We start from the raw sequence: 13,736 nt of genomic DNA on the forward strand, positions 1-13,736 counted from the left end.
GTTCACAACAAATAAGAATCAAAATGAGAGTTTTAAAGAAAAATGTTGAATTTACTGGCTAGAGAGTTCAGAAGAGACTCTCATCAAGACTACATATCCTTTGTCTTACAATGGTATTTAGCTGCGCAATGTAAATTGGTGCATGGCATAGATAATGATTGCTGTGGCTCTTTTGGGTTGTAAAACAGTGCCCTTCGATAAGTATGGAATATAGGATTACGAAAAGATAATGCAGATCCAGCTGCACAAAACCAAGTTGCCAACACTTTATTCCACTCTTTTCCTAGGTCTTGTTTGAAGCTTTCCTGATTTTTTTTTAAATGTCTCATTTGCTATTAAAGCTGCTGATTCTGAGGTTTCCTTTAAGGTTGCAAGCATCTGCCCACCAAAAAACATCAGCCAGAGAAGAAATAAAGGAAGCCAAAGATACTGCTGAGCAAGATCAGTCTGGAGAACCAGATTCTTCTACCCTGAGTTTGGCTGAAAAGATGGCCTTATTTAATAAATTGTCTCAACCGATAACAAAGGCAGTCTTTGTAAAGAAGAGAGGGGATCTTAGACAGAGGAGATCGAAAGCTCGTTATCAAACTCAGCCTGTCACTCTTGGAGAAGTTGAGCAGGTACAAACGCAAATGTTTTTTTTTCTGCTCCCAACTCGGTTATGTCATGTTTATTCAGTAGAAATTGTCCACATGGAATTTAATGGCCTCATTCACCAAACTTGCTTGCCTAAAAATGTGGTCCAGCATATCATCTGACAGCAACTTCGCTGCTGTTAATCAAGCTGTGTGATTAGTGCCTCAGCATGTAGAGATAACCTCTTATCAAGAGGCAGACTTTAAACCCCCAAACACATTTTTCTAATACAAGGTAGCTGTCAGTACAAAATTATTTTGAATTTTACAATCCAGTGAAGACAGTACAATATTGATGCTACGTGATTTTTAATAAGATGGTTATATGAAATCTAAAGGCTGGGTTCTACCTAAACTGACATTTCTAAATACAAAGGCTGCCCCACATAAATTCTGTAAGTTCTTGAAGTACATGAAACTGGCTGTATCAGTTTCCTGTCTTACAAAGGAAATTATGCAGCTGGTGTATTGTCATAAGCAGGGCTTTTTTTCTCATAGAACGCTCAGAACGGAGTTCCGGCACCTTTTTTGGATGGAACCTTGTAGGGTAGGCAAGGCGGGTTCTATGACATGTGTGAGTTCTGGCACCTTTTTCTTTTACAAAAAAAGCACTGGTCCTAAGCAAATCTAAAGTTCACATAGTCACAATTCTAGTCCTGAACTCCCAAAGCTATATGCTTGCTCTTTAATTCTAAACATGTTTACTAGGTAAAAAATAAATCCTTCTTGGTTTAGGTACAAGTACACCATGAATTCTTTCCATATTGGAAATTTAACTTCAGAGGCCCAGCTGTTGCATGGAACCAACTTGGCTATAAATAGGATAAACGTGGACTGTGATTATCTCCAGGGCTTAGATGATTTGGTTTATAGGCAAGTTGGTTGCTGCTGCTGTTCTTAAAACCAATACTTGAACACAATTTTTATTAGAGTCAATAACTAGAGCATATTCAAGAACTGTGTCTATCTTATTTTTATCTGTATGTGACCAATGTTGCTATGTTTACAGTTTTTATTAGTTTATAATATAAAATACAGAAATGGGGGGGAAAGGAAGGGAAGAGGGAAAGGAGAAGTGTAGAACAGAAGGGAAAAAAGAAAAAAAGGCATTGACTTCTGACTCTAGTGCAGTAGACTAAAACAGTAACATCAAACTTCAATTTTTAACTTTTACATAATAGTATAAATTAGCCATTTCTATAACAACGAATCTATCTAATCAGTAAAACCCAAAATCAAAGATTCATTTTTTCCACCTTAAGCACAAAATCCAGAAGTGGTTTCCAAGTAGAAACATTACTACTTATATTATTTTCTTTGATCAAAGCAGTCAAATTATCTATCTCTGCTAACTGTCAGCTTTTGCAGCCATTCGTCCATTGTGGGGATTGAAATGTCCTTCCATAGTCTTGCTGTCATCAACATATATAACATTAAAGTTACAGACTTTTCCCCCCAGCCTTTTTCCATTAAACTAAAAAAAAAGTTTCTGGTTTTATCTTTCTATTTACTTTAAGAATTTTCTGTATTAAAATATGAATCCTACTCCAACATTTCTTTGATTTAATACATGTCCACTATAAATGATAAAAGATCCCTTCTTTACATTTACGTTACCAACATTTGAAATACCTTTATATATTCTGGATAACTTATCTGGTGTTAAATACCAGTGATGCATCATCTTACAGAAATGTTCTTTTAAATTTTAGTTTAATGTAAATTTTAAAACTTTCATCCATATATTCTCCAATTGTTCAAGCGTAACATATTCAAAATTTCTTGCCCACTGAATCATACAATAGTTCACATGTTCGCTTTAAAAATTCAGTTTCAGTAACATTTTATAGACTTGGCAATAATATATTCATCAGTACCACACAGTAAGATTTCCAATTCATTTTTAATTAAATCAAACCCATAACTCTTTTTGTCTAATTTAAATCTTTCTTTCCACTGTAAATATGTAAACCAATGGGAGACATGTGCTTTTGATTATAACTCTTCCTTAGATTTGAGGGTAGGATCACCAAAATTAAAAGATATTATGTATTTTACCATAAGTCCACCAGTCCGGCTTTGCCACCATTTCTTTTCTGAAAAAGACTTCCGGGGTGGGGGGAGGCAGGAAGGAGACACCCAAAGAGGGATCTCCGTGGAAAACCTTGTTTTATATTTATTCCAAATTCTTAGAATGGCATGTCTATGTGACCAATATTGCTAAACTAGCTTTCAGGGTTGAAAAAAGGTACAAATGGAAAATACCTTCTTTTAACATTGAGGGGTTTTTTTCCCCGAGCACAATTGACCTATGATTGCATAGGTGTGTTGGGCTAATATGGATATAATCATGTTCTGCAGCAGACAATATTTTTAAAAACCTGCACATTCTATAAATTTTATCTAAAAGTGGTAGCACTAATGGTAAACCATACCTGTAGCTGAATTGTAGAATTAAAATTTAAATGCTAATGCTTCCTGATCATATACACAAATATTTAGAAATACAGTATATAGGTTTTTTTTTTCAAATTGAACTATTATATTTTTATATTACCATTTCTCCAATGTACATACAAGGATCACCCCGATTCTTTTTCCCCATACTTGTTTCCTGCAACTTTTATAAGATAGATTGTATGAAGAGAATGCATTCATTCATTGCACTAAACCAAGATGTGATTTGTTTGTATATTTCCATGATATTCAGTTCTTTATTAATTCAGCTGAACAGAGTTAAGCAAATGATGACTTGTGATATATGAACCTAGTTGGAAACCAGCTGAAAGTAACCCAGAAAGTTTTCTGCTGAATGAGGATTTGAATCTGAGGCCCAGTTTGTCTTTCTAATCCTCAGCTGTAGAATTTGTGGCCTTCCAGATGAATGCTAGACTTGTAACTGTCATAATCAGAGATTGGGGCAATAGAAGTTCTAATCCTACATCAGAGAAAGATCTAGCTTTTCTACTTCTGTTTTGATGACGTTCATCAGCCAGCGTATATGATTGTAGGTTTGTTAAGGTATTAAAGAAAAGTAGGTTTGTAAATATATACTTCTCACTTGATGAAAAGAGAACCAATTTTGAATTTCGATTGTTTCCAGAAGCAGCACTTTAAAAATTATGGTAGAAGAGGAGCAGAAACTGTTCTCTTCTTTCTCATTTTCTCTACTCTCTTATGTTTCTGTAGGGTCATGTTGCCAGCTCAGCATCTGAAAGGTTACAATAATGAATAGCTAGCATAATTGCTGGTTATTACACAGTTTTTCTTGTAGACAACCAGTTTTAAGTCTCTATCTCATTCCATAGGTACAAAGTGACAGTGAGAAGATCACTCCTCTGTCTCCAACTACTATAACATCTGTATCAAACATGGTATCTGCCTTGTCACCATTATTTAGTAAAGATCTCCATCTGAAGGCAGCGGAAGATCCGATGGTCGGTAAATCTGATTTCAAATACCACTCTTCAGTGGAAAGCATGGATCTGTCATTAAAAAACACCCTGAAAACAGAATTGTGGCAGCCTTCATTAGAAATAAGAGAGAACAATCAGCAGTTGAGAGAACTTGAAGAAGCAGAGCCCAAAGAATTTGCAAAATGGGAAATGAACGGCGTAAGAAAGCATAGCTCCTTTGAGGAAAAGCCCCCACATCCTGTTCCTGATAAAAAAGTGGACTACAACAAAGAGATAAAATATGCATTTCCCAGAAAAAACAGCATGGAATTGCTTAGCCCACACTCTCTTTGTGAGCGTACTGAAGAAAAGGTCACTGACATCCTGCCAGAGAAACAAGGAGTCAAAGGGCAGTCCTTTGAGGAGATGATGGAGTTTGAAGGAATTGCCAGGGACTCAACACTGCGAAAAGGTAAATGGTTCACTTCCAGTTCTTTGTTTGTCTAAATAAATCTTAATCTCCTCATTATATGAATTTTAATCAGCATCAAGCACCCGGTGAAGGTGTGTGTGTGTATTTGTATATGTGTGAGTGAAAATGAAATTATGGAAAAGAGATTAAAGCAACATGCCTTGTAAACTACAATCTAAAAATAACCTTCCTTCCCTTTATAAGTTCTTACACTTAAAATGCATTTTTAAAAGCTGCCTGATAAACTGGAACTCATTTTTGAGTTAGTTGCCTGATTAATCAATCAAATATTGCTGTCCTAAATTCAGTATGTGATTATTAGTACTTATTCTCAGGGAATCGATTTGATTATCAAATGTAGCAGTTAGATTTTTTTCCCCCTCTTTAATAACGTCAGTGATGATATTTTCATATCAATCTTCCATAGTTTTCCAGGAAAAAATATTGCAATATAACCTGTGTTGTTCTCCCCAGAGAAAGGGACAAAACCAAGTTATGTTTTTATCCATCCATCCATCTTCTGTCTGTCTGTCTGTCTGTCTGTCTGTCTGTCTGTCTGTCTGTCTGTCTGTCTATCTATCTATCTATCTATCTATCTATCTATCTATCTATCTATCTATCTATCTATCTATCTATCTATCTATCTAATTTATTGGCCACCCATCTTACCACAGGGTTTAAGGTAAAGTTAAATTACCTTAAAGATGGCTATTGTTCTCTATTCATCTTGGTGTTTTTCCTAATGCAAATTTGCTGAAATAAATTTGCTGTTTTCTGATTTCAAAAACCAATTGAAAATCCTTTCTATATAAAATAGTGGCTTTATTCAGTGAATACATTATTTGTAAACCATGGTTGATTATTTAATTTATTGTGCAGATCAAGCCCTTAAAATTTAATAAAAGCAAGGTTAAGTAAATCATGACTTGGCATAATACGTGAACCAAGTATTTAAATATTTGTACAAAATATTAAAACATATTTCTTTCTATAAGAATAAGGACTAACATGCAGTTGATACTGGTTGATATTTAGTTCTAAATATTTACCTTTTTAAAAACAATCATTACACTATTTGTTTAAGATATAAAAACATTTCACTCTGCAATTATTTCATTCCCTGGCAATAAACAATCCCAACCTTATCACTTAGAGTGTTATGGAACAAATTTTTAAAACAAATTAGAGAGTATTTCTTTCTGAAGAGTTGAGAAAAGTTGAAAAGTCAGCTTTCAGCCATGGTGCTTTTAATTTTACAAGGAAGAAAGAATTTTTTTCACAGTTCCTTTTTTATGTATATAGGGAGAATTTTGTTCATCAGGGAAAACCTACTAGATATTTTGCAATCACCTTATGGAGAATCCAACTTTTCATAAATTATCTTAGTATAGAGACATATTTTATATATTTAAACCAGAGGTAATATGATTTAGTGACTTTGAATTGGCAGTCTTATAGATCCGAATTCTAATTAAGTTTATCTTCTGCACTATGGTGAGTAGAAGTACTAAGCAAGGAACACAAATAATCCATGTTCTTTGGATTGTCCAGTAATCTATCATCCAAAATTAACCAGGGCTAAAATCACCCCAAATCAATTAAGTGCTGCCACCTGCTGAGAAATATTTGTTATTTCTAATCCAGACAGATTGGAAGGTTGCTACAAATATTAACAAAAACAACGAAAATTAGTGCTTGAATAACATAAAAGGTTATCAGAATCACTAACCCATAGCGAATTGGACATTTAAAATTACATTTATTTAAAAAAGTAGAAGCATTATATTACCATTGCTTAGCACTTCAGGCATTTGAAAAAAGTAATTGTTTTTAGAGATTATTTTTAGATTATGATTTTTATTAAATAATAAAAAGTTATTGTTTTAGATTGCCCCACCTTTATTATTTTTATAAATCTCAAAGTGGCTAACATACCTAATATTCCTTCTTTTTTCGCCACAACAACCCTGTAAGGTAAGTTGGGCAGAGAGGGTGGCCCAGAGTTAACCAGCCAGGTTTCATGGCTTTGAAGGGACTAGAACTCACAGTACCTAGTTTTTAGGCTAGCATTTGTGACTTGCAGCATGTGGAAATGTGAAAATCATACCTGTACAACACATTCAAAGCAGCTGCATCTTTTCCAAGACACACCAAGATTGAAAATCTGTCTGGAAAGTTGAAAAAAAAATCAATCCAGACATAGATGGCTCTATGTAATCACCAGGAGTCAATCTTGGAATCTTGGAACATATTTTAAAAGCTGCAGTAATCTCTTAACTGTGAGGACAAACATTAGTTTTTAGTGATGAGTAAAAAGTAGAAGTCATTTTTCGATTTAATTGATGCAAAATATGCAGGAGGTTCTTGCAATGAAGCACTAATGATGAATTTCTCCCCTTCAGAGATTGGTGAACCATCTTCAGAGTTTAGAGCAGCTGCAACAGAAAGTGTTTCTCAATCAGCAGCAGTGCTATCCTGTAGGCAACAGGAAACCTTTGAGCTGTTAGGAAAAGAAGGCTTTAGTGACAGTAAAGCTGAAATAACAGAGGACACCCTTGATGCATCCAGCAAAACTATGTCCATTAAAGAAAGGTAAATAGACTCTTCTGAGTGTATGATTGTCCTCTTATTTGTAGGAGGAGTCTAGTTCAGTAATGATACAGAAGACCATTCCTTGTGGACAATCTTCATCTATATATAGTGGTACCTTGGTACTCGCCGTTAATTGGTTCCAGGAGGTGTGACAAGTATTAAAAACGCCGAGTACCAAACAAACCATGTGACTTAACCCGTGATCCTTTGAAAAGGTAGCAAGTCACGAGGCAGCTGACACCTACAAGTTCTAGCTTGCACATTGAGAACCAAAAAAACGACAAGCACTAGGACAAAATTTTCACATCAAAATGCGTCAAGTACCAAATTTTATGAGTTTTAAAGCAGTTGAGTACCAAGGTACCACTGCATATTTTAAACCACCTTTTTGGCTGCTAAAAATAGAACAACATTATACTCAATTCTGCCAGGTAGTTAATTTTTTAAGTAAGGCATCCTTACAAACATGAGAAAAGTCTGAAATGCGTTTTTAATCAGACAGCTGAATAGATGGTTAACTTTAAAAAGAGCAAACCAAGCAATTGCTTATTATACTTATCCTGTTGCCAAAATATAGCTGTGGATGCAGCATTTAGCATTTTGTGAGTGTCCCACTCTTCTTTTTTAAACAAAAAGCTTTTTTTGTGGCATGAAAGTATGTTGTCAGTATCAAACTGAAAAAAATGTTACGCTTTGCGCTATCCATATGATGAAACAGAATGAATTATAGCAGTTGAACAAATGCACATATTACAATAAACTATTCAACATCTGCGCAAAATTTAAGTTATCTTGGCATAGTTTCCTTTTAAGCCTACATTATATACAATTCCTAATATAGCTATTGGCCACAACATATTTTTTTCCATGGCAGGATGGAACTACAATAAAAACTGTAGTTCGATCACTTTAGTAACATTCAGAAATATGTCAAGTTCTTGATTTTCATACAGTAAGAAATTTGGCTTGGCATAATTCATGGCATTTTTTTTTTACTTTTAAGCAAGGAAGTAACATTTGCAGGCTCCATGAAGAACGGAGTGTACAGATAGTTCTCAACTTACAATCATTTGTTTAGTGACCATTCGAGGTTACAATAGTACTGGAAAAAGTGACATGACGATTGTTCACACGACCATTGCAACAGCCCATGGTCACATGATTAAAATTCAGATGGTTAGTAACTGGTTAATATTTGTGATGGTTGCAGTGTCCTAGGGTCATGTGATCACCTTTTGCAACCTCCTGACAAGCAAAGTCAATGGGGGGGGGCAGATTCACTTAACAGCTATGTTACTAACATATAAACTGCAGTGATTCACTTAACAGTTGTGACAAGAAAGGTCATAAAATGGACAAAAACTCACTGAAAAACTGTTTCACTTAGCAATAGAAGTGTTGAATTCAAAGTTTTTCACATTCATAAATTTCATGGTGAGGAAATATTGTGTGGTCATCTCAAAAATGTTCCTAAAAGACCAGTATTTTCATGTATTCAATTAAATATTCCATGGAGGAAAGTGGTGCTCATTATTTCTGGAGGAGGGATTGGAAAAACAATGGCCCGGCAAGGTGACAGAGAATATTAATTTTCATGTCAGTCTATTGCAGCCTGGCTTCTCCTGGGCTGTTGAATAAGCACATTTTATCCCTCAAAGAGAGGAAAACCAACATCTCTTGGACAAGAAGTGGGCATTATTTCTCCTGACTTATACCTTTGAAACGATAGAATGTTCAGTTAACACTTAGTATAAGAATGAAAACATAATTTGTATTCCAACCACAGTATGCTCCCATATTTGTACCAAAACACAAGTGCACATGTAGATTTACTTGCGGTGTGATAGAGGTGTCAGATTAAGTTCAAATTATTTGCTAATTGGCTGCTGGAATAGATAGTACAGCCGTGTATATTTTTGTCTACATTTTAGATTATATTTTATTTCCTCTTGTTTATTGATAAGTTGCTCATTACTCTTGCATCATCTGTAATCTGGATATGTCATTTCCTTAAGGATCAAACTCAGTTTGCTTATAATCATATTGTAATTTTTGTAACAGCAGATAATATTTTATAATGTTTATTTGTCTTTTAACATTCTTTTTTGTATAGTGTCTGTCACTTAAGTTTTTCTTTTCTGTAAGGGAAAACGGGAAGTACAGATAGGCAACATGAAATGGAAGAAGGGTAATACTTCATTTATAATAGAAAAAATATGAATTTATTCATCTCAGGCTTAGTTTGATGAGGAAAAAGGAGTAAGGAGCTTTTTTAAAAAAGAAGAAGTAGGCTTTCATTTGAGAAAAGCAGGGGGAAAAACTCAAGTGGAGACTGGACAGTGTCCTCTGTTGCTGAAATTCAGTGATCCATTTCTCAGTCTTATTTTGAAAATTCTAACAAACACTGCATTTCTTTAAAAACACCTTTGGTTGTATGAGACACAGCGCCATATGCCCCCACCTGTACAAACAATTTGGAATTGGGAATGGTATGTGATCAAGATTGAGATGCCAGTTCTAAACGAAGAATGGGGAGTAAACAAAAGATCCTAATTTCGGGGCCTCATGCTCCCACTTCACCACCAGCCACAGCTGCGCCAAGGTTCATGTAGCACATTATTATTTTTTTGCTGAAAGGGAGTAAGTTACTAAAACTAGGACTTAGTAACAAGAGAGTAACTATTCCTCAAAGGACTTATTTCCAGACCTCACTGTTTGGTAGCATTTGTCTGAATTTGCTTCAAGTTGTCATTGTCCGTTTTGAACTCCATGTGATGTCTGAGCAGGGAACAGCAAATCTCCATGCTGTGCTCTTGTTAATGCCCCAACAGCAGCATTCTCATCCTGTCTTTCTCAGTTTTAATTGTCAGTCTGGGCTTCATTAGCTCCTGCCCAAAATAATTCTAAGATGAAAAAGAATGCCATTTTAGTATTTAAAAGAATAAACACAACTCTTTATATATTTTTCGAAAGAAGAATTTAAGATCACTTATTATTGGATTTTTATTTGTATGTGACATTTAAATGATCCAAGATTCATTGTTTCTATGTCAGATAACTTTTATTTAATGATTGTATCATGGATTAGTCACTCAATCTTTTTTCAGTGCAGTATAGACTAAAGTAGTATGGTTATGTCAAAAAGTCAGAATCTGCTTTGTTTCCATTATTGAATAGACTTCTCAGTGGAATACATTAGGTTACTTCACACAATTTACATTAATAGATCTAACCAAGTCCATATATTTTTCTTTTATTTAGGCTGGCACTCCTAAAGAAGAGTGGTGAGGAAAGCTGGAAAAACAGATTGAATAAAAAAACGGAATATGGACGAGCATCAGGCACCGAACATAGCCCTCAGCTACAGGAAAAGGAGCAACTATTTACAAAAAAGGTACAGTTCCTTATATTTAGAAATAGCATTCCTCTTTAAAATTACTTCAGAAGTTTCCACAGTGGGAAAGAAGTTCTGAAAAGACAAAAAGTTCCATATACTATAGAATTATTAATCATTCATAGTATTTAGATTGGCCATACCATAAATTTAAGTGTTTTATGGTTTCCATTGTGTAACCTCATTGGTTTGCCAAAAACAGTAATCTTTATACAATATTTTATGTGATAGTCTCACAGAAACCACATCTATATAAACATATCCTACAATAAATCATCTACTTTTTAAGTACTATAAATCCTATACTTTTAAAGTTTAGTATTTTTTATATTTCTTGAAGTGTTGCTGAAGCAATACATTATTTCTCTGGTTTTATAAGAAGGTAAGATATAATCTAAAACTGTTCATATATTAGGATTTTAGCTCTCTCCAAAGTTCAAAATACTCTGAGAATATATTTCTGTATCACATCCTGGATTTGGTTTTTTGTAGGTTATCACCATTCCCAGCATGTTATATCCCACTGGTCTGCCCACTCCCAATCTTGCCAGTGTGTTCCTGTCCATTCATCCACTACCAATATCCTATCATGGGATAGCGACCAGCCTACCTACCTTGTTGTATTCTTGCATTCACTTCTCAGCTGTTTCTGCAACTAACGTCCTAGTTTGGGATAACCCACTGGCTCTGTCCGTTGGCTTTTTTTCTCCCTCCCACCCCATATTTCTGCATCCTACAGACCAGCCCTGCTTTATTCTGTAATTCAAAACTTGTATTTTGGCACCAGCCCTCTGAAACTTCTGCACTGTGAATAGTTTATGGATAGAATGTTTTGGACATCAGTGGTGAATAGCAGTTAGTCAGTAATTCAGTATACCCTACCTGTCTGTAATACTGTATGAAATAGTGCTGTGTATCTGAACAGGGAATTTTGAAGGTACAGGAGACCCTGTCACACATGTCAGCATATGAGCTGTAATGTTGTTGTTGTTGTTGTTGTTGTTCACTGTGAGAGGACAATCCTGTTATGTTAGCCAAAAATCAGGACCTGCAAGTATCTTTCCTGATACATTTAACATGATTTCTTAGGAAGCTATGCTTACACCTTTCTCTTTTAACAGCAGGATGGATGGTTAAAGTAGCTCAATGCAAAAAATTTGTGCCATTCAGATGATGCTCTTGGGCTGCTTGTTCCCTGGCAGCTATTTTTCTGTCACTGTACCAGTCAAGGCAAAACAGATCCTTTTAGGGTGAAGGCAGTGTTGAAGCTTGCAAGTGGACCATTGCTCTTTTGGCATAGCTCTCGCTTCATCAGCTTCCCCAACTCTTGGGTGTAAGCAAGTCATTAGTAGTCAGCCTTTGTTGTAGCGCAGGCATGTAGAGAAATGAAAACAATATCTTGGGATCAGTTGAAAGCAGCAAGTGGAAACAAGATGATGGAGGACTAAGTCAGGGGTGTCAAGCTGCCAACCCATGGGCCAGACCCGTCACGAGGAAACCACGCCCACCCCATTGCCGGCAATGGGGGGAAAGCTTCGATACTTCGCGCGACATCATGTGACATCGCAAGTTTGACATGTCTGGACTAAATAGCTGGCTGAGGAGGTTGACTGTAGGTAGTTCTCCAGTTGTGATGACAATTGGGACTGAAATTTCTTTTGCTAAGTAATGCAGTCACAAATCTTGATGTCCAATGGCTCTGGTCTGCAAGAAGCCCTGATATGCAGTGCAGCACAAAGTCACAGCCACTGCAGGAAGCCCAGCTGCTCCAGTTCAGCCCCTACTGCCTTCATCACCCTGCATCTACCCCAACTGACTTCTGCTGTCTTCTTGCTGACAAATGGGAGACTTAGCACTTCAAAAGTCAGCTGCTGGCCTTGTGAAACCTTCTTCCCCTGGTCTTGCCACCATGCACAACTTGCGGAAGAAAGCTTTTTCAGCAGCTTCCTGGTGAAGGGCCAAACCAGGCATGTTTTGAGAGCAGCTCCATGGTGACAACAATGATAACCCAGCTTCAGGACAGTTGCTTTCTTTCCTTTCTGTTGCTGCCATATCAAGCCATCTTCATTGCAAATTTCTTATATTGCCCCCATGACTTTCCCTTAGAATAAAATGTGTTCTAATGGTCTAGAAATCCCCTTTCTTTACATTTGCAGAAAACTGCACATAATTTCTTTATAGGTGGGCACTGTGCAAACAGCGTTCTGCATATCTTTCCTGCTCAGAAGAATTCAACAGCAGATTTTAAAAACTTCGCCAATCAGCTTCTGTGCAATTACACAGAAGTGTTGTTAAAAAATGGGATTGAACTGGGGTGGATGCTGGCTATTTTCAAAAAATGTTTTTTGTTGTGGAATTTTGATGAGTGGATTGTTCTCATGAAAGAATCTGTTACAGTTCAAAGGACAAGGCTGAATTATGTCTTATTGGCTGGCTTCTGGCGAGAGGCATCTATTTGCTCATGGAAATTAGAGTATTTTCATTAGATTACTGGACCAGTATAGGCCAATATAATCTCATGACTGGCTTTAAAATAGTGTGCAGAAACTCTGGAATGGAACTGGGTCTGCATAGAAGTGCCCATAAGCATCAGCCGGAAATTTGAAACAGAAACACAGTTGCTTGAAACTTGTATGAGTTGATTTACTTGTATAGATGTAAATTTAGATTTACTTGTATAGATGTAAATTTGAGGCTCTAAAAAGCAAAACTTTAAATTTGCTCTGAAACTGCAGCCGCTGCAGTTGCTTCAGTAGAGATGTATCTTGTGAGTGGCCAGGTATCCCATTGCCCAAACTGATTGATGTTTTCTTCACTTTACCTAATTTAAATCTCAGTTTACAACAGATTTATTCCTGTCTGGGAATAAATAGGTTTATTCCTGTCTGGGAAAGCAAAGCTGGCGATAGGCAGTCCAGACCGCAGAACGTATTTGGTCCCCTGGCCCTGAGAAGACCTTAGGAACACCTCAGTTGTGTATTTATTTTTTCTGAGAGTGTAAGCCCACTTAGAACAGGCAGGTTCTATCGGAATTCAATCTCAATTTATTGACCTTATCCATTATATCAGTACATCAGTACAGACTCTAGTTCAGAACATCCCACTTCTCCTGATTCATAAGAAGAAGCAGGGCTTTTTTTCTCATAGAACGCTCAGAACGGAGTTCCGGCACCTTTTTTGGATAGAACCTTGTAGGATAGGCAAAGCGGGTTGTATGACATGTGTGAGTTCCGGCACCTTTTTCTTTT

General features: G+C 36.2%; 1 protein-coding gene across 12 annotated transcripts in view; it reads left to right on the forward strand.

Moving 5' to 3' along the window:
- Positions 1-13,736, forward strand: part of SVIL (supervillin) — a 186,986-nt gene that overhangs the window by 120,062 nt on the left and 53,188 nt on the right. For all 12 annotated transcript variants that reach the window (XM_083379415.1, XM_083379407.1, XM_083379412.1 and 9 more), the window contains 4 exons: positions 368-620; positions 3,944-4,502; positions 6,905-7,094; positions 10,356-10,488. In XM_083379415.1, the coding sequence (XP_083235541.1) occupies positions 368-620; positions 3,944-4,502; positions 6,905-7,094; positions 10,356-10,488 (1,135 nt within the window). The remainder of the gene's footprint in view (positions 1-367; positions 621-3,943; positions 4,503-6,904; positions 7,095-10,355; positions 10,489-13,736) is intronic.

The sequence above is a fragment of the Vipera ursinii genome, assembly GCF_947247035.1.
Source record: "Vipera ursinii genome assembly, chromosome: Z".
In the NCBI taxonomy this organism is placed as follows: domain Eukaryota; kingdom Metazoa; phylum Chordata; class Lepidosauria; order Squamata; family Viperidae; genus Vipera; species Vipera ursinii.